The 24284-nt window shown below is 41.2% G+C and overlaps 1 protein-coding gene across 5 annotated transcripts in view; it reads right to left on the bottom strand.

Annotated features, from left to right (window-relative positions):
• Nucleotides 1-24284, bottom strand: part of PRR16 (proline rich 16) — a 157984-nt gene that overhangs the window by 19238 nt on the left and 114462 nt on the right. For 4 of the 5 annotated variants that reach the window (XM_080973087.1, XM_080973085.1, XM_080973088.1 and 1 more), the window contains exon 2: nucleotides 15904-16802. In XM_080973087.1, coding sequence (XP_080829213.1) covers nucleotides 16044-16751 — 708 coding nt within the window. In that variant the 5' untranslated portion in view covers nucleotides 16752-16802 and the 3' untranslated portion in view covers nucleotides 15904-16043. The remainder of the gene's footprint in view (nucleotides 1-15903; nucleotides 16803-24284) is intronic. The other variant, XM_080973084.1, reaches the window with a different exon arrangement.

Genomic DNA, 24284 nt, shown 5'->3' with positions numbered 1-24284 from the left:
ATGAAACCACTGTATCCTCCTAGAACAGCTATCTTGTTGGCAGATCAGCAGGGACACTATATTGACAGAAACCACAGACACCAGGCCTGAGGGTATCAACAAAATCAAGCTGCTCAAACTTTCCCCAAAGTAACAGTGCCTTGGAAATCAATTATGAAGTGCTGTATTTATACATGTATGCCATGTTGATTTTTTTACAGCTTTCTTTTTCCATTTTTAAGCCAAGAAACTAAATTTCCTAGCACAATTTGTTGGAGCAACCCGCTTCTCTGCCATGAAAAAACACACTGAAGCAACTTTTGAGAGATGAGCATTTGAGATGCTCTTTTCTCATGGAAATGAGTTCTGAAAATTCCTTTACAGACACTTAGGGCTTGCAAAAGCATCACTTCAAGCATTTGCCCTAGATTAGCTGCCATCTGCCACCACATTGTGCCAGATTCTATGTTAGAAGCTAGATACATGTTGTAATTAGCCCCTAGTAGACAACAACCGGTTTCCTCTAGTGAGTTAAAGCTAAGTAGAACTACATTTAACAAACATTGTCGCTTGGTACAGAAGCCTAGGACATAATCTATGCAAAAGATATGGGAGAGGGATCAGCAATTTCCTATGTTCTACAATGAATCAATGGCAGACATGTTCACAGTTAAGTAGCTTTTAAGCAGCTGCTTTGTACCACCCTAATGTTGCACAATTACACATTTATCCCACTCCTCGGGAATCTCAGTGTTTATATGAGCCTTTGTGTCTCCAGCTTCCCTAAACACTGCCTTTCTCTTTTGTATTGCAATGAAAGGCTGCCTAAATGTGTGCAACCCTAGAGAGAGGCAATGGAAGCCAGCAGGCATGGAGCTCAATTTGAATTTGCTTTTCCACATGGATTCAGAAAACCAGGGTCCTTTACTCTGGCAAACAGTGGCTCTTGAGAGGATATCAATTAGACAGGAATAGTTTGAATGAAGGGGTCTGTAGGCTGGGATCTGTGGTCACAAGCTTCCTAAAAGGACAGTGGTAGAAGAATATATTTGGTATTTAATCCTGTTCTATTATTCCCAACCACTATGAAAATGCACAAGTTACCACTTCTTTGGGCAAGCGATTTTAAAAGCCCAACATGCTTCATCAGACAAGGTGACATAGAGTCATAGAATGGTAGAGTCGGAAGGGACCTCATGGGTCATCAACCTCCTGCAATGAAGGATCTCAACATGCAATTCCCCATCCAATTTGAAACCTTATCGGACCTTGCTTAGCTTTGCAAATGCGCTATCAGACAGAACCTCCTTTGTTTCTTGAATCCATTGGTTCAGGCCCTACCCTCCAGCTGGCTCCATCTTCCACGTGACATCCCTTTAGATATTTGAAGATGACCATCATAACTCTGAATAATCTGAGAGTCAGAATGGTCTAATTAACTAAGGTTCTCAGAGCCCCTGGTTAGAGGTCAGTATCTGGCATGGGCAGAGAAACCCCAGGTATAAGAGGCTGGCAAAATTTACACGGGCTTAACTCCATGAAGGAGCGGGGCCGCTGGACCCTTCCATTTTGCCATTGTAAGTTCAGCTGGGTTGCTAGGTCACATGACCAAGCTGAAAGAGGTTTGGAATAAGTTTAAGTCTACCCCTGTCCTGTCCTGTCCCCAGAATACCCCTTTTTGTGGGGCTTACCCCAGCATCAGTTCAGACAGCTTTGGCTGAGCTGGGATAAGGGACTTCAGCCAACACAGCATTAGCCTCACCTGGCTCAGCCAAATAGTCACCTATTCCAAACTCACCCATCCCAGGGGACCTTGACTTTGGATTGTGCTGTTACTGTTAGTCTCAGAAATATTTCCTCATCTGTTAACTGAAAATGATTGTAACAGATTTTCATTACAAAAATTATTTTTTTCAAATCAAAAGAGCTAATTAACTCCTGGGGAGTTGATAATTCTACAGTGGGAACATTAGGTTACCCACACTTTCTTCTGTCACTCCACCTGCCCTGCCCCAAATAAACAAGTTAATAATAAATTGCCTTCCAAAATCTCCAAAATCAATAGTCCAGAGAATCTGATGCTACTTGGGGGGATCCCATTAGCTATATTGCACATCATGTTAAATATGATAATGTAAGGCTTTAGTGTTTTTAAAGTGGGTCATTGAATAATATTGTTGGAGTTAAAGGGGGTAGGCTGTTCTCCTAACAACCTACATGGCTCCTCCTCAGCATCCAGATCTCCATTTCCCAAGCTGCTGGTTCAGACTTCTCCTGGGGTCCCAGATTCCCATTCACCTGCCCGCCAGGAATGTTCCCTGGGTTGGACTCCTCCCACTCCCATATCTCCTCCTCCTCTTCTGACCACACCCTCCAATATGTCTTTTCAGGACTCATTACACAATGAAGCTCACAGTGAGATGTTTCTGAGCACAATTCAAAGTGTTGGTGCTGACCTTTAAAGCCCTAAACAGCCTCAGCCCAGTATACCTGAAGGAGCATCTCCACGCCCATCATTCAGCCCTGACACTGAGGTCCACTTCTGAGGGCCTTCTGGCGGTTCCCTCACTACAAGAGGCGAAGTTACAGGGAACCAGGCAGAGGGCCTTCTCAGTAGTGGCGCCCGCCCTGTGGAAGGCCCTCCCATCAGATGTCAAGGAAATAAACAACTACCATATTTTTCCGTGTATAAGACTAGGCCCCCCCCCCCCAAAAAAAAATAATGTCAAAAATTAGGGGACATCTTATACACGGATACATCTCCCTCCATTTTCTTAAATCTGAGTCCCCAAAAATAGGAGGCGTCTTATACATGAGGGTGTCTTATAGACAGAAAAATACGGTATCTGACTTTTAGAAGATATCTGAAAGCAGCCCTGTTTTTAATGTTTGATTTTTTTATCACATTTTAAATATTTTTAATATTCTGTTGGGAACCAATCAGAGTGGCTGGGGAAACCCAGACAAAGGGGTGGGGTATAATTAATTTGTTGTTGTTGCAGATAAAACAAGCGAAATGATGTTACCCATTTAAGTATCTGTTAATGATCTATCATTGTAGATGGATTTGCGTGATTTTCTAGAGAGCTTCGCAGAGAAGGTTTTTTCTGCTTTACATCCATTTTGATGCACTCAAAAAACAAAACTCACAACACATATCAATCTTTAGCTGTCACATACTTATATCAGCACAATTACTTCTGCCACTTTGCAAAACATAGGGCTCAGACTATTATGAGTGATGCAACACACATATCAAGCTATCAGAAACAGATGAGAAGATAATACAATCCCCCAACAAAAGTGATGAAATTGTAGCAAGTTGAAAACAAGTTTTGCTTATCAGGCAATGCTACCAAAATAAAGAGTCCATCCTGGTTCCCACTGCCAGATTCTTTGCTACTGCTATCACACAGATCTCAGGATGTTAAAAGGTTAGACCAGGGGTCAGCAAACTTTTTCAGCAGGGGGCCAGTCCACTGTCCCTCAGACCTTGTGGGGGGCCAGACTATATTTTTTTTTTGGGGGGGTGAACAAATTCCTATGCCCCACAAACAACCCAAAGATGCATTTTAAATAAAAGGACACATTCTACTCATGTAAAAACACACTGATTGTCGGACCGCCTGCCGGCCAGATTTAGAAGGCGATTGGGCCAGATCTGGCCCCCAGGCCTTAGTTTGCCTACCCATGGGCTAGATAGATACTATCTACATAGTAAGGCTTGTCAACAAGCACAATATTAATAACTTGGGTCTTCCACCTGAAATATTCTTGTTAAATACATCTCTTAATGGGGTATGTAATCAGCATGAACTGCATACAATATTTGTAGCTGTGTGTAAAAAACATTTATTATTTATTAGTACTTGAGTTAAAAGAATCTGTTTTTGGTCAAGTTATGAATATACTACTAATGAGTTAAATTTTGCATTATGCTTAAATACCCGAGCTCGAAATGAAACAGAGAGAACAACTAGAATTGAAGCCTAGAGATCTTTAGAAATGGTGGCTCTTAACTGTAAGTAAATAAGGCATAACTTCTCTGTGTGGATTTCCAAGTGGATGTCCAAGCCAAGCCACGCCTTGGTTGGGATGACTGGGATCAGGAAATTCTGCACAGGGATTTGCTTTTGTCTGATTCCTGCCCCATTCTTAGCCTGGGGGTGATTAAGTATTTTGTTAATTCAGGATGCGCCTCATCTATATGCGGGTGCTAACTGTTTAAAGCTCTTTAAGGGGAACTCAGGGGAGCTTCCGAAAAGGTTTGTCCATCTTCAACATAAGAATCCCCCAAATATTCACAAGGAAGGCAGAATCAAGAGTACCTGCTTGCTACAGACCTGCATTCTTTTAGTGAAATAGTTACAGGCAGTGCTATTTTTCTAGAAAAGAGGTGACAGAAATCACCATGAACACCTCCTTTGTTCTCTTAGAATGGCAATGGTGCTCACCTGAGAAGTGCCGGAACTGAGTCCCAGCGAGTTCAGGCTGAAAAAAATCCATGATTACAGACTTAGTAAATACAATTATTAATCCAGTTGCAGGACTGCATCAGAGTCATAACCAGAGTAAATAGGTAAAGGTAAAGGGACCCCTGACCGTTAGGTCCAGTCGTGACCGACTCTGGGGTTGCGGCGCTCATCTCGCTTTATTGGCCGAGGGAGCCAGCGTACAGCTTCCAGGTCATGTGGCCAGCATGACTAATCCGCTTCTGGCGAACCAGAGCAGTGCACAGAAACGCCGTTTACCTTCCCGCTGGAGCGGTACCTATTTATCTACTTGCACTTTGACGTGCTTTCGAAGTGCTAGGTTGGCAGGAGCAGGGACTGAGCAACGGGAGCTCACCCTGTCGCGGGGATTTGAACCGTCGACCTTCTGATCGGCAAGTCCTAGGCTCTGTGGTTTAACCCACAGCGCCACCCGCGTCCCTAAACCAGAGTAAATATGAATAGCTAAACTCCACTGATCTGAAGACTTTGTTGGGTGCCACCCTCATTGTTTATACATCTTCTCTGTTTCTACATATAGGGTGCATTTATAAGCAATAAACACAGGAAAATTACAGCTTCGAGTCAAAGGTCAAGTATCTTGTTAAAAGAAAATAATAGAAAAGTTATTTATTAAACAATGATAATTTTCTGGCTTATATTAATAATATACATCAGCTATGCTGACATGATCAATGGTCTAATTTGGTAATACAACATTTTTGCTCTCTCATCCACAATGGCTTATTTATCCCTGAGAAAAGGATGGATTCTGTTTGTTTTCAACAAGTATGTAGGAGATCAATTTGCCAGTATGAAATAATGTACACAATTTTTCATTCAAGTTAACTTTGCCTAGTTCAATTTCCACATGCATCATGACTCATCATAAAGCAAGCATTCTAGCCCGCCATAAATTAAGTGATCAATCAAAAATTAAAACAAATCTGAAAACTGCAATCTTGTTTAGGACATGTGCTTGTAAGATACTGTACAAGAAGTGTATTGCATTAACACAAGCCCACTGGCACAAATCTAATGTGCCACATGCTTCCTCCTGCCACCCTCAACCCCAGCAATAGTTTAAATAAACTTGGAATAGAATGTGGCTGCTATTTTCTAATTTTCACCAGAAATAAATAACAGCTGTTGCCTGAAGCAAGAGAGGCAAGCACTGATCTCTTTGATTCATTACAAGAACACAAACTGTACATTGAGTTTTTATTTCTATTAGTGTTTCAAGATACTGTTTTAATGTAGCTTCTCCCTTCTCCATGTTCCATTGTAGAAGAAACCTTCGCAAAAATCACACAAAACCAAGTTTAATAAAAAAAAGAAACACCCTAATACAACAAACCACAACTGCAGCCACATACCACAGAAGTCAGGAGTGCAACTTCATGATAAAATTCTCATCACCCGTCTTGTTTAAGGAAATAAAAGGGAATGGAACCTAGTGGAAGTTTCACATATTGCAAGTGCCATTGTAGTGTAATACTGAATTACACTGAAATTCATTTGCCATTTTGTTGCCATTCAACCAGTTTGGATATAGTTTTGGAACTTAATTTTTTTTTAAAAAACCACTCTCTCAATGAGAGAGAAAGATATCACGGAGATATCAGCAGACTTGGAGTTTGCTGATTTTTTAAAATCTTTGGGGAAATCCCAAAATGAGGACTGAGCATGATCAATGGACATTGAAGAAGAACTAGACCATTCTGGGGAAACAGAAAATCAAGGGGAAGGGAAGAGAATGGAATATCTCAGAAAAAGACAGCACTGCACACTGCAACATTTAGTTGCAGGCCCCACCTATTTTGCATGTAATACGTAAAATAAGTTCATATTCAAAAGTTTTGTAAAAAATTAATATAACTCTTGGAACTGTCAGCAGGAATATTAGTTTTTCCATCTTGAAGTACCTTGCCAATTTAGTTTTCATATTCAGATGTGCTGAATAAGACTTTTACTGCTCCACTGGTCATTTTGTTAGCTATTCATTCTGATGATAACACACAGTGTAAAACTAATGAAAGGATGTGGAAGCAACACAAAGTTAATAATCATCTATGTGACAAGAGACACTAGGAGTCATCCACAAATATTTATCAGCCTTAGCATGTGGGCAGGATTTATGTGAGGAATTGCTCCTTAAACCAACAAGGCCAAGTTTGAAAAAGTAGTTTATCTCGAAAAAGTGAAGAAGGAGAAGAAAAAAGAAAGAAGGCAACAACCACACATAGAGACCTGCAGCCAGTTCTCACTAGATGACCTTGAGTGGGAGCATTAAGCTAGGAATGTGGAATGCAGACAGAACCCCAATATTTTCTCACCAGGAGTATGAAATCCCAGACACTATAGGTGGCAGTTTTGAGTTATATTAGCACCTAGGGATTCATCACAATGGATCAAGTCTACGTTCTTTCAGATCCTGGCTATTCCCTTGTACAAAACCCCAGACTATTTATTGCTGTTCATCCTTGGGCGAAATGGCTTCTTTGCCCACTAACCCAATCTGATATGGTTCATCATCCAATCAAATCCACCACAAGCTACATGGTGGTGCAACATCAGAATTCACAGCGTGTAGCAACAATATTGCATTGTGATGCAACTGGGAGTAGCAGTTTCCCTGCATTTCCCTGCAATGGAAGCACTTCTCTGCACTTTCATAATGTTAAACCAGTTACCTTCCAGTTAACAGCTATTTAATGCCCTTGTTTTGTTGTTGAAGTCACATCTAGATACATTCCCATGTCCAACTATACCTTCTGTTACGACACAATTATGCTTTCTTTTTTATTATTAATGCAACAACCTGTTTCCATTCTCCAGGGAAATGAGTCTATGAGCGTGGCAAGCAATCCTATGCTCTAATAAATAAGCACACATGGCAGCTTTTATATCCACAGCAGTGCAGCTTGGTAAGAATTTGTTATCAACAATGTATGCTGCCTCAAGACATTTCCAGTAATGAAAATGTTGCCAGTATCTAATGGTTATGTGCACGCACACAAAAAGCAAATAGCTTTAAGATCACCCCACCTCCTTTCCATGCAGATTAAAAAGCAAAAAGCAGTTTGTCAGTGTTTCTGAATGTTTTGTATCAAACGAATTGGTTAATAAAAATTAAAGGCACATTCTTTTCTTATCTTGAGGAAGTCACATTAGTGAACTCTTGACATGTTTAAATCCCAATATGAATTGCCTCAGGAATCTAATATTTTGGTCTGTTGTTGTTAGCTTCTTTTTAACATATTCATTTAAAGAGACTTGAGAGGTAGAAATTTTAGGATAAATATAAATGATAAACAGTTACAAAGCAAAGGACAGTGAACATGGATGGATTGATCTCAAGTAGTAGAGCAGCGCTGAAATAATAATTACGTTCTAGGAATCTGTCCTACACTTTCTCGTTTTTTCTTTCTGAGACACAATGGGGCAAGAGGAATATTCTGTATGGTTTGCCAACCGTACCATTTTCTAGAACCAAGCAGATTTTGTCCCTGACTATTTGGCTCAAGCTCAACATCGCTGGCAGTGATGTGAAAATTATTCACATCTGATGGAACTTTGGTATTCAAAAAATGCAGGCTGTGTGAGTTACTTTCCAAATGGAGATGCCAGATAGTGTCAGCATCCATGCTAAGGAGAGAAGCAGATGCCAGCTCTCAACTTCTTTTGTGTAGTGGACTGTAGAGCTGACTGGCCAAACATGAGGCACTAATTATATCCTGCGGAACCATTTTTGTAGTAGCAACAGAGTCACCCATGGGATCCCGTGGTAGCTGGCATTGCTGAATATAACGCTCCAAATTTTTTCGCAAGTACTGTGACACGACAGTGAACCATATGTTATTATATTTATCTGTTTGCCTATATGGCATCATCGGTATGCATGGGGCTTGGTGCTTTACAGTGTAAAGAAGCATATTACATTCTTCAACCTGACACAGAAAGAGGAAGGAAGTGGAGGTAGAGGTCAACAGGAGGCAGGGAAGCAATGTGCTTAGGCTTAAGTTACAGGTTAACTTGCAGGTAGGCTACGGGAGGCTTTGTGGAAAAGGTGAGGTTTTTATGAGCGGTTTGAATAAAGTAAGAGAAGTGTGTTTTGGAAGGCACTTACTGTATAGGTCTCTGGACAAGCAAGGGAGAATGGGCAGAGTCTTTAGAGGGATCTGGATAATTAAGGGTGGTGGAGCCAAAGGAGTGAAGATCCCAGGCAGGGATATATCGGGAATGGTAAGGGAGGGCTTTGGAAGTAAAGGCAGGAGTGGACAGAAAACCAGTGCAGGCATTTTAGGAGAAACATTACATGATCAGAGTCACAAGGGAAGTCAGTGATTCTGGCAGCAAGGTTCTGAGTACATGTGAGGAGACTAGAGTAAGATAATTGATGCCTAGAATAAAAGAGACAACATTGAGATCAGCAATCATATTTGATCATCAGAACGATCTCGGATTCCAGACAAAAAACAAAGGGGAGTGAAACACGTTGAAAGGTTGGTTCCCTGCAGATTACAGGTCAGAGTTGAGCAAATACTTTCAGTTTAATATATTCCCATTAGCCTGAATTCTGAGAGGCTACATAAAATAAAATCAATGAAGCAATGAATGGCAGCCACAAGCCCTCTGATCCAGATCACAGTGCATGGGAGGGGTAAAAGGTTAAAGTCCTCTTCCTCTCACATTCCCAATTGGATTCCCCCCCCCCCACTTCAACACTGCTGCTTTTTAATGAAATAAAAAGGCAATCAAAAGTTAATCACAAGGAGCTAACCCTTGCTCTTAATGATCCACAGGTACCTAACACCAAACAAGTCCCAGTGACCTCGGGCAGATCCACACCATATATTAAAAGCACATTTGATGCATATTTAAAGAACATGGCTTCTCCAAGAGAATCATGGGAAATGTAGCTTGGCAAGTTTCTTGGAACTTCAGCTCTGTGAGGGTGAAACTGCAGTTCCTGGGATTGCTTGGGGTATGGCATATGCTTAAATGTGTGGTGTGGATCTGCCCTCACTCTGATGCTTGTCCTTCTGGTTTTGGAGCAGGTAATCCCTCTCCCATAGCCAAGAGAAAGAATAGGACCAAATAAAAATGAGTCAAGCAAGAACGATGACAGCTTGTTGCTGCTGAAGGAGCTGAAGGGAACAACAAAGCCAAGTACGGAAGAAAAATCATAGATAATTACCAGGAATCTCCCAGGTAAGACTGGGATTCTTGCTAACCATGGTGGATGAACCAATGAAGCAGTTTTGTACATTCCTATTGGCTGATAAGGCATTGCTTTCTAGCAATGACATCCTGACATTTCCATTGATCAAACAGGACAATCTTATTAAGATCCTGAACACAAATTAAATGTTTAAAAATGGAAATGGAGAAAAACCAGTTAGTTAACATTTTTTCTTTATAGATGTTCTCTCTTCAGCATTAAGGTAATTGTACTGAGGAAGGAGAAATGACGTGTTGACTTGAGAAATGCCAGTTGTGGAATTCCATAGGATAGTGTATGCCATATTTTGAACACAGTCAAATCTTGGTTGTTGAACATAATCCATTCTGGAAGCCCGCTTGGCTTCTGAAATGTTTGACAACCGAAGCACGGCTTCTGATTGGTTGAAGGAGCTTTCTGCACTCAAGTGGAAGCCGCATTGGATGTTTGGCTTCCAAAAAACATTCGAAAACCAGAGCATTTACTTCTGGGTTTTCAGCGTTCGGGAACCGAAACATTCCAAAACAGAGGCATTCAGGACCCGAGGTTTGACTGTATAGGTTATGGACAGCTTTCAAAATTATATATTGTGTGTACATTAAAACATGCCAGCATTTCTGTCAACATGACACACATGAAGTAGGTTGTTGTCTGGAGAAGGCAACAGGCTAGCCACTCCTGCTGTACATAAAGGCACAAAACCAGCTGGTGTAAATGCATGCAGAAGGTTTTTTAAAGATAATAATAATCCCACTTTTATACTTCAATGCTACATTAACTTTTTCAATGCACATATCATTTACACGAACAAACAAACTGAGAGAATGTCTGAGCCACGATGTTGCACTTTCCGCTTTTGCAAAACTCATGAACGTGATACCAAAACAAACTGCAGTCTCCTGAATCAATGCAGTAATGTGCATGTTTGTGGCAAGATATGGGAGAAAACTCTTGGAAAAGATGAGCTTCTTCTGAATTGTTGCTTATGAACCTTGAGTTTATTCTAAAGCAAGCCAATGGAGTTCACCCATCACTATCTGATACACACTATGATAAAGATGTTATTGCAATTTTTATGAGCTACACCATTGTGCACTTAATCACAGTGACACTGAGGCCTCTCTATTAAATCATGCAACTGCAAATTCTGTTCTAATATGCTCTCAAAATTGAAGACTCCAATATATAATGAGTGTAGGTTACAATCAATGCAGGGCTCTATATATAGAAACCTAATTCCATCCTCCCCAAATTTAATGTGCTCTAAATGATGCACTTAAGCGTAAGTAACTATCTTTTTGTATATCTTTGAGAAGATGTTGCTGCATTAATTTTATTCATTCTAACTCAAACATTTAAAAGAACACGTTCTTGCATTTCTTTCTCAGTCACAGGTGGATGCCATGGAAATGCCCTTCATTTTAGAGTTAAAGTTCTGCAGATTCATTATAAACTCTTGACATGATCCAGTCGAGCTCTCAATGCAAAAAGGAAAAAGAAGAAAAAGAAAGAAACTCAAATATTTATATCTCTCCCTGAAAATCAGTGGGACTCAAAAGTCTGTAAGTTTGACCCTGTTTTCCCCTGATTTAGCCTGTGAAATAATGTCCAAATCTGAATTGTTCTGAATTATATTTGGCTTGCTACTGTCCTTTAATATCCAGGAATAAAAGAGTAACATAACTCTTTGCTTCCTCCATATAAGAACTGCAACATTATATGAATGCATCATTCCCTCCAGTACTTTAACGGCTTTTGACATAATCACCAGAGAGCACAGAACAGATCTGAACTCATCTCATCTAAGACCTTTATCCTCAATAATGATGGGACTCACAGATACAAAATTCTATCTATCTATCTATCTATCTATGTATCTATCTATCTATCATCTATCATCTATCTATATGCGCTATGTGTAAAAGGAATGTTTATATGAATCGATACTTTATTATCACTTTGGAACTATACTATAACACTTTATAGTTTACATTTTTTACTCTTTGTTTTCTTTCTTTTTGTTTTGTTTTTGCTTTTTAACAAAATCAATAAAATATTACATGTAAAAAAAGGAATACATTCAGGAAGTGATCCTCGTAACCACAAACAATGCTAAAGGTACCTTAACAACAGGTTTAAACTAGGATGGAAGGGAAACGATAGGCAAAATGTTATATATAGCTGAATCAAATACTCAGGAAGAAATTTTAAATTTTAAATGCTTGCATCTTATTTGAGATGGTATTTTAAGAGTCCCCAAAGTTAGTTTAGAAGGCTGACTTGGGAGAACTTTGCTGACATTCCTAGCTACATTCACAGTCTTAGTTGCAGTAATGTTGATATAGTTAAGAGACTATTGCAGTGGTACCTTGGTTCTCAAACTTAATCTATTCCAGAAGTCCATTCCAAAACCAAAGCATTCGAAAACCAAGGCGCATTTTCCCATAGAAACTAATGCAAAATGGATTAATCCATTCTAGACTTTTAAAAACAACCTCTAAAACAGCAATTTAACATGAATTTTCCTACCTAACAAGACCATTGATCCATAAAATGAAAGGAATAAACAATGTACTGCAGTCACACAATCAATCAATCAATCAATCAGTAGCTGAATTGGATTCCACACAGTCACAAAAACAAAACAAAAAAGCCACAAAAACAAAACCTCAAAATAAATAGCAAAAACAGACAGACCTCAGCATAACACTCAAAATGGAAGTCCGGCACTCAAAAAGTCTGGCAATCAAATCAGAAGCGTGACACTCAAAACGGAGCAAGTTCAGCTTCCGAAAAACGTTCGCAAACCAGAACACTTACTTCCGGGTTTCCAGTGTTTGGGTTCCAAGTTGTTTGAGTACCAAGGTGTTTGAGAACCAAGGTACCACTGTACATGGTTTCCTGGCACCCTTTAACATTTTTTTAAAAAATTATATCCTGAATCTATGAGATATTGTACTGGCCAAACACCTTAGACCCTAGAATTCTAATGTGAATGCTCTTGTGCCTTCAACGAGATTTTGGGATCTTACAAAAGATTTTCTGCCACCACAGCAGCAAGCAATCCGTGCTGTTGCCCTCAGAGTCACCCTCAGCACTTGAAACGCCATAGCAAGTTGCACACGAACACTGACTAGAGCAGGCAGATCACTGAACTAGCAATAGCCCTAGAACATGATCTCTCCAAGAGTTGTTGGGTTTTGTTTTTGTTTTTGTGCATTCCCAAATTAATTCATTGACACAGCTATGTGCATTTGATCCTAAGAGTTTAACAATGAAATCCTGTGCATGTCTACTTAGATGTAAGCCCAGCTGAATGGGACTTACTCTCAGGTGAGTGCCTGCAATTCTGCAACCAAAGCAAGTTTTTAGTGGCAGGTTGGGTGAACAACTTGGTCTCCCCTACAAAAGCATGCATGACTTGCTTTAGCGACTGAGGATTAAACCATAATTCAGTACAGTCGTACCTCGGAAGTCGAACAGAATCCGGAAATCCGTTTGACTTCCCAGATGTTCAGAAACCAAAGTGCGGCTTCTGGTTGGCTGCAGGAAGCTCCTGCAGCCAATCGGAAGCCGCAGAAGCCCCGTAGGACGTTCAGCTTCCAAAGAACGTTCACAAACCGGAACACTCATTTCCGGGTTTGCGGCATTCAGGAGCCAAAACATTCGACTTGCAAGACCTTCAGGATCCAAGGTGCAACTGTATGAACTAATAAGTACAGTAGTCAGCCGAAACATTTCACCTCAATAAAATGTAACTTTCCTTTGCACTAAGCATTTTGAATGCAAATGCTTTTGGCTGGTCTGTGTTCTAAAAATTCTTACAGTAAGCAAGTGCTCATCTCCCCTGCCCCCACGACGTTGAAATCAATTGGTCTTAACAGTGCTTTGACTTAGCCTGATTGTGGCCTGGTTATCATTGTATCATTGTTTGGATTAATAGTTGGACCAAGGTTGCAAAGAACAGTTAACTGGAATCACTGTTTCGGTTTAATATTTTTTATTATGATTAAAGATTGCAACTGTAATGGCTTGGATGTAAAGGTGCCCTATTTCAGAAGTGGACTGTACGTCCATTAGCAAAAAGGGATGTGTTGATGTCTGATCACTCCCCATTCTGGGCCAGGTGAAAAAGAAGACAGGGCTGCTGTACCTTGAATAGTTGTGCGAAAAAGAGAATTTCAACAGGTGTCAGTTGCATGAAAGGGAGAAGTGCAAAAGTCCATGTGCTCACACAAGTTAGAATTCAAGCTAATGAAATACCGTATTTTTTGCTCTATAAGACTCACTTTTTCCCTCCTAAAAAGTAAGGGGAAATGTGTGTGCGTCTTATGGAGCAAATGCAGGCTGCGCAGCTATCCCAGAAGCCAGAACAGCAAGAGGGATTGCTGCTTTCACTGAGCAGTGATCCCTCTTGCTGTCCTGGCTTCTGAGATTCAGAATATATTTTTTCTTGTTTCCCTCCTCCAAAAACTAGGTGCGTCTTGTGGTCTGGTGCGTCTTATAGAGCGAAAAATATGGTAACTAAACTTTTACTTTCCAAGAGCAGACCAATGCTAACCTTCTTCAACTGATTTTCAAGTTAAACCTTTGGGATGTATCAGCCTTCAATGATGGTAAAATTGTGTATAACCAATTCCTAGGATGCTCTGTATAATTCATCAAAATTGCAAGCACGTTTCTAAACAAAAGGCTCACTGCAGGAACACTTCACTGATTGATCAAACACCTTTGCCTCATAACCTTCATACTTAAAGTATTATTGACTCTGCAACCATTTTTAAACATCAGATGATTTTTCCCAATAACAGCCATTCAACCAAATATAAACAAGGGGCAGTGATAGAGAGAGTTTGAGTCTGTGAATGCTAATATTTTGTTTCTGGGAAGTTTTCAATCTTTTCAAAGAATTTTTCAAGTGTTTCAGCACCTGACCCAATAACCTCTGCAAAAATTCCTACTGCTGTCAACAGGATTATTGTTTCACAGAAGGAAAACATGAGCAAGAAACTGAATATGACTTAGCATATGACCTATCATTAACAAATAACATTTGATCCATTTTTGGTGGGTGGCATGGCGTGGGGGAGGAAATAAATGCTGAGAAAAGTGTTCCTGCCACATTTTCTCTTGACGGAAATATTGTTAACCTGCAGTTGCTACTTTGGTAGGGACACAGGTGGTGCTGTGGTCTAAACCACAGAGCCTCTTGGGCATGCTGATCAGGTCCGTGGTTCAAATCCCCACAACGGGGTTGTTCCAGCTCCTGCCAACCTAGCAGTTCGAAAGCATGCCAGTGCGAACAGATAAATAGGTAATGCTGCGGCAGGAAGGTAAACAGTGTTTCCATGCACTCTGGCTTCGATCACAGTGTCCTGTTGCACCAGAAGCAGTTTAGTCATGCTGGCCACATGACCTGGAAAACAGTCTGTGGACAAAAGCCAACTCCCTCGGCCTGAAAAGTGAGAAAAGTGCCACAACCCCTTAGTCGCCTTTGACTGGGCTTAACTGTCCAGGGGTCCTTTACCTTTTTTGCTACTTTGGGGCACTTTGAAGTGCTCATGAAGAACATTTGGGTTGTCAAATAACAGCCTGCATTTTCTTGGGGCAAAAAGGGCATGCAGTATAATAATCTAGGACTTTTTTTTTTTTTTTGCTTCCACTACAAATTCCCTATTGATCCAAGATCTCTGCCATTTCAGATCATTCTGTGTAATCATATATTCCTAGAAGATGCGTTTCGAAAGAATCACATACAGGTGGTGAGCATTTTAGGCGTGCCCAATTGAAGTGCGACCGCTGATGCATAGGTTTTAGGGACTCTGAAGAGGAAGAATAGGGGCAAAATGGGGGGGGGGGGCATAATGGGGCGGAGCGGGCTTTCTGCCAACACATGTGGTGGTCAGGAACAGAACCTCCACACAAAATGGTCACTGCCTGTACTGTAAAACCTACTTGGCAGCGCAAATTATTGTATTTTCCAAACCACATTTGACTTCACTATTAATTGCTGCTGCACATCTATGGTTTCCCAAATGAACATTTAATTGCCTCTTTAGGCCACACCTAAAGCAGTTCCTCTGTAAATAATAATAATAATAATAATAATAATAATAATAATAATACCAGCGATCACCTACACATTGATAATTATAATTTTTAACCATGAAATGTGTTTGTGGATCGGACACCAGCTTTATCTGTACTCACCATGTGATTTTTATGCCACTTCATCGAAGAAAGGGTGTAATATATTTGGGCTTTTTATTGCTTGAGTAGAAAGTGCTCATTACCTTTTTCATGTTTTATACATAAGGAAAAAAATAAGAGAGTTTTCCAAGTGGGATACATCACACTGTTGTAGTGGTCGATTTCCTCAAGATGGTCTTCTGGGGTTTTGGTGCAGTTTGTGGAGGCACAGTTGCAGGTCTGAGAGGAGGAAAGCTACTACTGGGGCTTATTCCCACCCCTCCATTTTCTAACGGAAAAGGAGGAAGCGGAGGAGGTGGTGGTGGCAAGGGAGGGCATTGGTGAGGAAGCTTTCCCAGCGTGTGGGCAGGTTCGCTGTGCAAGTGAACCTCCCTGTTTTTAATATTATACCGAACGTCACAGTCTGCACAATAGCCATGGTACTGGACTTTTTCATTAAATCGTACCCGTTCCCGCGTTCCAGGCTGCGGGCACCTGTCTTTCTCAGACCTGTGCATCAGAGGCTGCATCGGGACTTTGTCCAAGTTACTATTCGGTATACAACATATATCCCCATTGGGAATTTTATTCGGTCCACCCGGCAAGCCTCCGTTTCGTAGTAGAGTCCCATTAGTCTTTACAGGGTTGGCAGGGATAACTGGCCTATGAGGGTCTTCGCACCGGACTGGAGTCAGCCGCGGAGGAGGAGGTGGTGGGTTTGGCTTCCGCAGCACGGTGAGAATGGCAGACGGGTGGGCCGGGGGCTTGATGAGCGGCGCGTTGGCTCGGACTTTGACTTTCTCCAAACTGGATGCTGTTGTGCTACTTGAGCTGCTGTTCAACGTGTCCGTTTTTGAGCTGTCTGTCATCTCATCCTCCAGCTGCAAGTCAGAAGTCAGGGTGTCAATCTGGTCAACCACCTGCACGGAAACCAAACACAAATTGTAATAAAAACCGGGGGGTGGGTGGGGGTGAAGGAAAGGCAAGCCCGCTCGCCATCATCTTTGCCTTCGCTCAAATGTTCAAGGAAGGCTTCCACAGCCTGGTGCCCTCCAGGTGTTGTTGGACTACATATTCCACCAGGCCCGACCAGCATGCCCAATGGTCAGTGATGATGGGAGCTGGAGTCCAAGAATGTTTGGAGGGCATCAGGTTGGGGGGTGGCTGGTATAAGGCATAAAACCTGAATATGCAGTTTCATAGAATAGTGGTTTTTTTGTGTTCTAAATTCCGTTTAATGTAAAAATAATATTCTGTGTACAGTGGTACCTCAGGTTAAGTACTTAATTCGTTCCAGAGGTCCATACTTAACCTGAAACTGTTCTTAACCTGAAGCACCACTTTAGCTAATGGGGTCTCCCGCTGCCGCCGCACCGCCGGAGCATGATTTCTGTTCTCATCCTGAAGCAAAGTTCTTAACCTGAAGCACTATTTCTGGGTTAGTGGAGTCTGCAACCTGAAGCGTATGTAACCTGAAGCATATGTAACCCAAGGTACCACTGTACTTATTTAAATTCCTCAGAAACCAGGAACATGCCCAAAACGTGAACTTGTGACTTCAGGGAGAGTGCTACCTCATCCAGCAAAGGCTAAATCCCTATTCCCTGTTCTGCTTCCAACTGACCAAAAAGAGCACCTCTGTCTTGTCTGGATTAAGTTTCAATTTGTTCACCCTCAGGCTCTCTCCCTTCCTCCCTCAAACACTCACCTCTGTTGTTTCCACCAAAATATGCTAAGCCTATTGTATCTTCTATACGTTCCTACTTTAGGCATCATTTTGAGGCTTTTCCTTCTTTTTCTATGCTTCCATATCCCAAGTGATCCTTTTAAACCACCTAGCCCAGTACTGTGTCATCTGAAGGGCAGAATCTGTCCCTGATTTTAGGCAGAACAATTGCACATTCCCTACTGCTAAAAAATTTTTGGCTGGAGATAGCAGGAGTGAGACTGGGATACTGTGCATTCAGAGCACATACTCTTGCATGACTCCCCTCCAAGAAGGTGAAGCATCCCAGGTGATTGTGGCCAAATTCTTTTGCTAAGCTGGCTGAAAAATAGGCAACATGGGGAAAGGGGGGAGGGAAAAAAACTGCCAGAGAAAGTCAAAACGTATGTGCAAATAATTTCAAGCAATTATCCTTTTGCTGTTTTCCATCTCTGCAGAGAATGTTAACCAAGTCTTTTTTAAAAAAGAAGAAAAGAAAGAAAATATTAAAAAGATTAAAGATTGGTTTACAGCTATTTGAGTACAAAGAAAGGGGAACGTTTAAAGTCCCCCCCCCATTTCTCAGCTCTTTCATATTCTCTCAGAGCATAGAAAAAGGATTACATTTCAAGTTCTCAGGGTCACTGTAGTTTCTTATGCAATTGCAGAAAAATATGGCTGTACATATATTTCACAATTTTTGCTTCTAAACAGACCACTTCCTAGATGCATTCCCCAAATCAGAAGATGTGAGAATTATAGATAAGTGGATTCCCTCCCCTTTGTTTTTAGTTATTGTTCTATGTGTCGCCTCTGTTTTGTTTTCACTACTGCATCCTCTAATTTAACTTAATTTCCATAATTAAATTCAAAACTTGCATATTTATAGTTTGCCACAGTGTACAGTTCACACCCGTTCATAAATTACTACAGTATGTCAAGTTATAAAGGTCACCTACTAAAGCCTTTTTTGTATACCAAAATCCAATAATGTGGTTTTCGTTAACACAATGCCTTTTTGAGATAACTGATATGATACCTTGAAACAGTTATTTTTTGACAGGTGTGTGTTGCATTTGTTCCAATTTCTAACCATTGGTAAGCGTTGACACTATTTGCATGAACTGAAAATGTCTAAAGCAGGGGTGTCTAAACTTTTTAAAAGAGGACCAGATTTGATGAAGTGAACATATGTGACCTTTTTTTTAGGATTGAAGTTGTTGAGCTTTTTTAGGATTTTCCCCCAGGAAGTAAACTGCCACAAGGGCAGGATTAAACCAACTGGCGGACCGGTACTTTGGACATGCCTGGTCTAAAGTATCCAATAATTTAGCTCAATGAAGGGTACAACAGAGCCATTGTTAAGGTTACACTGATTATGTCTTATGAAATCACTTAAAATTCATTTTATTGGGAGGAGGGGTGGAAATAACAGAAATAAGCAACAATTACCCTGGGTTAAGTCTGCAAGTAGTACATGTGATCAAGGACCACAGCAGTTTAACACATGCTAAGCCTTCTGTAGCACAAAAGTGTATATTTTTTCCACCTGCAATTGTTCATGCTAATTCTCAACATGCCACTTACAATCTAGATTCATTCAAGGCCCTGCCATCCACAACAGTGGGTGAGGTTACCTGACACTCATTTGAAAACACTCCCCTTTTCCATGCCTTTTCTTCCCTGAAAATATCCCAGCTGAATGAAGGAGAAAGTGGAAATCTCAATCTTGATATATGCCCTCACCCATAACATCACTGGGCAAATGGGGATTTACCACCATCTCCATTGCCAAAATCACCTGCATCTGCTTCCAGATGGACATACAGCATAATTCATAGTCAATCTGAAATGAGCTTTTATTTTTGAAATTGTTATGTACTAAGCTTTAATCCTAGAACAATAGGCAAGTAGGATCCTAGAATGCAACAACTGATTGGCTTGCAGCGGCAGCCCAATCAGACCCCAGGAGGAAGTTAATCAGCTTATTAGGCTGGTAGGATCGTAGAATGCAACAACTGATTGGCCTGCAGTAGCAGCCCAATCAGGCTCCAGGACGGAAGCAGAATCAGTCAGTCAGACGGGACTCATTGTGTAAAGAATGTATATAAAAGCTGGAGGTTTGGGGGGAAATTCAATCACTGTTTTACAAGCTGCAATAAAGAGCATGAAATCACTGCAGGACTCCGAGTATATTTCAGAAATGAACCCAGTTTCTCAAGAAATGCATTTCAGGGACAAGCAATACGAAACAGATCCAGACTGTGTGTGGACAAAACAACTACTCAGTCTCCATTTTGATACTAGAACAAAACGCTGTGTGTATGCAATCACAGCCACAACGCTGATGATGTTTAATATGCAAATTCCATCCAATGCAACTTATTTTTCATTTGTGTGCTTTTGGGTTCGCAAACTAGATCCAATCAAACCAAGCTCCAGAAGGCCCAGCTTTGATTGACAAATCACATTACAAGTCGGGTCTGCACAGTGAGCGACCTACCAAGCCAAATGCAGTACATCAGTCACGTATTGTTGCCTGCCAGTTCTTGACAAACTCCATTTTTTGCAATCTGATGTAGACAGGGGGAAAAACTTCAGTGCTAATATTCATTGAGCAAACATGCCCTTAAATCAATCTGGATGTGACACTGCAGGCTTGATATATGGAACCTCCAAATCCAGTTAAATGTTCAAAAGCATCATTGCAACTTCAACAGAAGCAGAATATTGTCTGTCAAGGATATGGATCTGCCTTGTATTGATTTGTATCATTGGCAAATTTAGCCCTGTGTTGCCTACTCAGGTGGTAGTAGCTGCCTAATATCTCTATTAGGCGCCCTTCCCAGCCCTGCTATCCAGAGATGGTGAGCACTTTTTGAATGTACAAAAAGGAAGTTGCCTTGTACCATATAAGTCTTCCTATCTAGCTCAGTTTCGTATACAGCAGAGTTAGTCTTCAAGATACCCTGCAGAGGACAGCAGGTTAGTCTACACCAGGCATAGGCAAACTCAGCCCTTCAGATGTTTTGGGACTACAATTCCCATCATCCCTAATCACGGGTCCTGTTAGCTAGGGATCATGGGAGTTGTAGTCACAAAACATCTGGAAGGCCGAGTTTGCCTCTGCCTGTAAGGTAAAGGTAAAAGGACCCCTGACCATTAGGTCCAGTCGTGGCCGACTCTGGGGTTGCGGTGCTCATCTCGCTTTATTTGCTGAGGGAGCCGGCGTACGGCTTCCGGGTCATGTGGCCAGCATGACTAAGCCGCTTCTGGCAAACCAGAGCAGCACACGGAAACACCGTTTACCTTCCCGCTGGAGTGGTACCTATTTATCTACTTGCACTTTGACGTGCTTTCGAACTGCTAGGTTGGCAGGAGCAGCGACCAAGCAACGGGAGCTCACCCCGTCGCGGGGATTCAAACCGCCGACCTTCTGATCGGCAAGTCCTGGGCTCTGTGGTTTAACCCACAGCGCCACCTGGTCTACACCAATTGGTAGCAGCTCTCCAAAATGTGTGACCCGGTATAATCCTCATCCATACCTCAGCCTATTTCTCCCATAGTGAAGTATCTCATAACCCTCAGTGGAAGAGCTTCGTAAGATTTGGCCATTTAGCTTACATTCAGGGGTGATACTATTAAGTTCACAATAATAAGGAGGTAATTGCTGCCATGGAATTCTACTCAATATTGATCCAGAGCGGATTCCAACGTATAGTTAGCAGAGTAAAAACTTAAAACACATGGCAGGATTCCCCCCAAATAGACCAGAGGCAATTAATATTTCACCCAGCAGAGCTATACTGCTACTGAAGGCAAATGGGCATAATGGTGACAAATCCGATACATTCAGGATTGGCACTGTCCATAAGAAATCCAGTTGCAGCAGACTTAACTTAAACTTACAATAACTTAAAATAAGACTAAAACCTTAACACTAAGCATACAGTGGTACCTCTGGTTACGTACTTAATTCGTTCTGGAGGTCCGTTTTTAACCTGAGGTACCACTTTAGCTAATGGGGCCTCCCGCTGCCGCCGCACCACCCTCACATGATTTCTGTTCTCATCCTGAGGTAAAGTTCTTAACCCGAGGTACTATTTCCAGGTTAGCGGAGTCTGTAACTCGAAGTGTTTGTAACCCGAGGTACCCCTGTACTATACAAAGAACACCACACTTGAAGGAATAGAAAGAGAAAGTTAAACCCATGCTCCTTCTGGCCCTACTTTTATAATCAGCATGACCTTGACAGAAAGAGACTACAGAATCAGTTTAAACCAGCTGTACTCAGTTTCTCTGAAGGAATAACCCAAACATCATGAACCTCCTGCTTGTTTCTTCTTTCCCAGAGAGAAGCTTCTAGAAGCTTCTTGAATTAAGTAGATTAGGAAACATCTCTACAGATCAATACTTTCTGCACTAAGAAATGCAAACTGACAAATCACACCCATTTAAGTTCCTATAGCCTGTCGTTGCATTTGCATGGGTGCACACATGTGAAATTTCATTTTCTTCCTTCCCCAGCACTGCACACACAAACAGGAACAGGAACAATCTGTTTAAGTATAAGAGAACTCTGATAAATTAAATATACTGGCCTGTAATTCTGGCAGAAATTTTTAAAATATTTTTTTTCTTTAAGAAAAAAATGAATTTCAAAAGTTTCAACACTTTAATAACATTTCGATACAGAACAATATAGCCACCTCCTACCCTCTATTTCCACCACACTGATTTTAAAGCACTCTTCCTTTGCTTTAAGTCTTAAGGGTTAGGCATTCCAATTTCATAACTACGATACACGATTTGCATCTTAATTTCTAGTTGAATAAGTCCTGAAACCCAAATCAAAAACTCCACAAGATGAGGCAGTTTCTCCAGGCTTCAGCTTAAAAAGAAAAGAAAAAAGGCATAAATATTGTATGTTTTTGATGTAAAACAACCTGAACATAAAAATGCAGTAGAAACAAGGTAGAATAATTTTACCTCAGGGTAGAAGTCGAAGGTCAGCCACATGATCAGATAGTATCATACTGACCTATTCATTCTATGCTAAGGCATGGCTTCATTGCAGCCTTCTTGCCTTGAAAAAGGAAACACCTGCTCCCCTCTATCTAGCAGAGATAACTTTAGAAATCTTAGACTTGCCTCTCATTGAATTTTTGTGCCTTCTCATATGGATGCTCAAATACAAAATACATGCTCTGGCTATGAAGCGTTCATGCAAAAATCTGTTCCCGTATTCCCTCTTTAAAAATGTACAGAAATAGGAACTTGATCCAGTCCTAGTCTCTCTCTCTCTCTCTCTCTCTCTCTCTCCCCCCCCCCCCTCTCTCTCACACACACACAGAGTGCAATCTGCCTTCCCTCCAAAGGTAATAATAATAATAATTTTATTATTTATACCCCACCCATCTGGCTGGGTTTCCCCAGCCACTCTGGGCAGCTCCCAGCAGAAGACTAAAAACACAATAAAACATCAAACATTTAAAACTTCCCTAAACAAGACTGCCTTCAGATGTCTTCTAAAAGTCAGATAGTTGTTTATTTCCTTGACATCTGATGGGTGAGCGTTCCACAGGGCGGGCGCCACTACCAAAAAGGCCCTCTGCCTGGTTCTCGCAGTGAGGGAACTGCCAGAAGGTCCTCGCAGCTGGACTTCAGTGTCCGGGCTGAACGATGGGGGTGGAGATACTCCTTCAGGTACTCTGGACCGAGGCCATTTACTCAATATACTCAAGCATCTATTATGCTTGATAAGCAGCACATGTTTTTTGTACTCAAGTATCCATACTATCAAACATTACTGTAAGAAGAGCTCACAGGAAACTAAGCGATGATTACTGTCAGTTACTCATTTACTCTTGAGAAAAATCCTTTATCTTAAAGATCGTTATCATGCCTCCCAAGAAACATCCCCCCCCCCAGTTGTTTCATATTATAGTGCAGCATGGGATATTTCAAAGTAGATTTTTTTGGCCATCTCTTCTTCGCAAGTCCATATATTTTCTCCTTATGGCATCTTGTAGTGTGTGTGTCATTTGCTGACATGAAAGCAACTAGACAGGCAGAAAGTATTGCAATGGGGGGGGGGGAAGGTGAGACAAAGTGGGGCGTTAGTGCAACCCACCTCTGGTTCTGTGCTCCTACACACATATCCAGAGCAACCGAGTTTGTGCAATAATTCACCTGAGATTGCAACTGTGGCAATGAGTATACTGGCACAAGATGAAAAATAGAGCAATAGAATGCAGAGTAGATTAAGTGTTTGTCTAGGAATGACTGGTGGTTTTTATGAGATAACTTCTACATTTATATTTGCATTTGTGCCTGAGATGTAAGTGCTATGTAGTATTAAGGAATAAATACCAACCCCTTAATGCATGAATCTTGGAGGCAAATAAATATAAAACAAAGGATAATGCAACTTAGCCTTAAAAGGTTGGAGATAATATCTGTTGTATATCTTCTGAAGTGTGCTGACTCGAGTGACACTGATGTATAGCTCAGTGAATCTGACATTGCTTGGAAACCACATTTGGAACGCAATTTAATACCAATGGAAAGCTAGGTTCGTCTTAACTATTTAGTGGGTGCACTTATAACCGAGAAGGTGCTTAACGCTACTTTGGCCTGCACCTTCGCACTTAATTGCAAAATGTATAAAATCTAAGGAGGTGATGCATTAATGGTA

The sequence above is a fragment of the Podarcis pityusensis genome, assembly GCF_964106645.2.
Source record: "Podarcis pityusensis genome assembly, chromosome: 11".
NCBI lineage: Eukaryota > Metazoa > Chordata > Lepidosauria > Squamata > Lacertidae > Podarcis > Podarcis pityusensis.
This window is presented reverse-complemented; position numbering and strand designations above follow the sequence as displayed.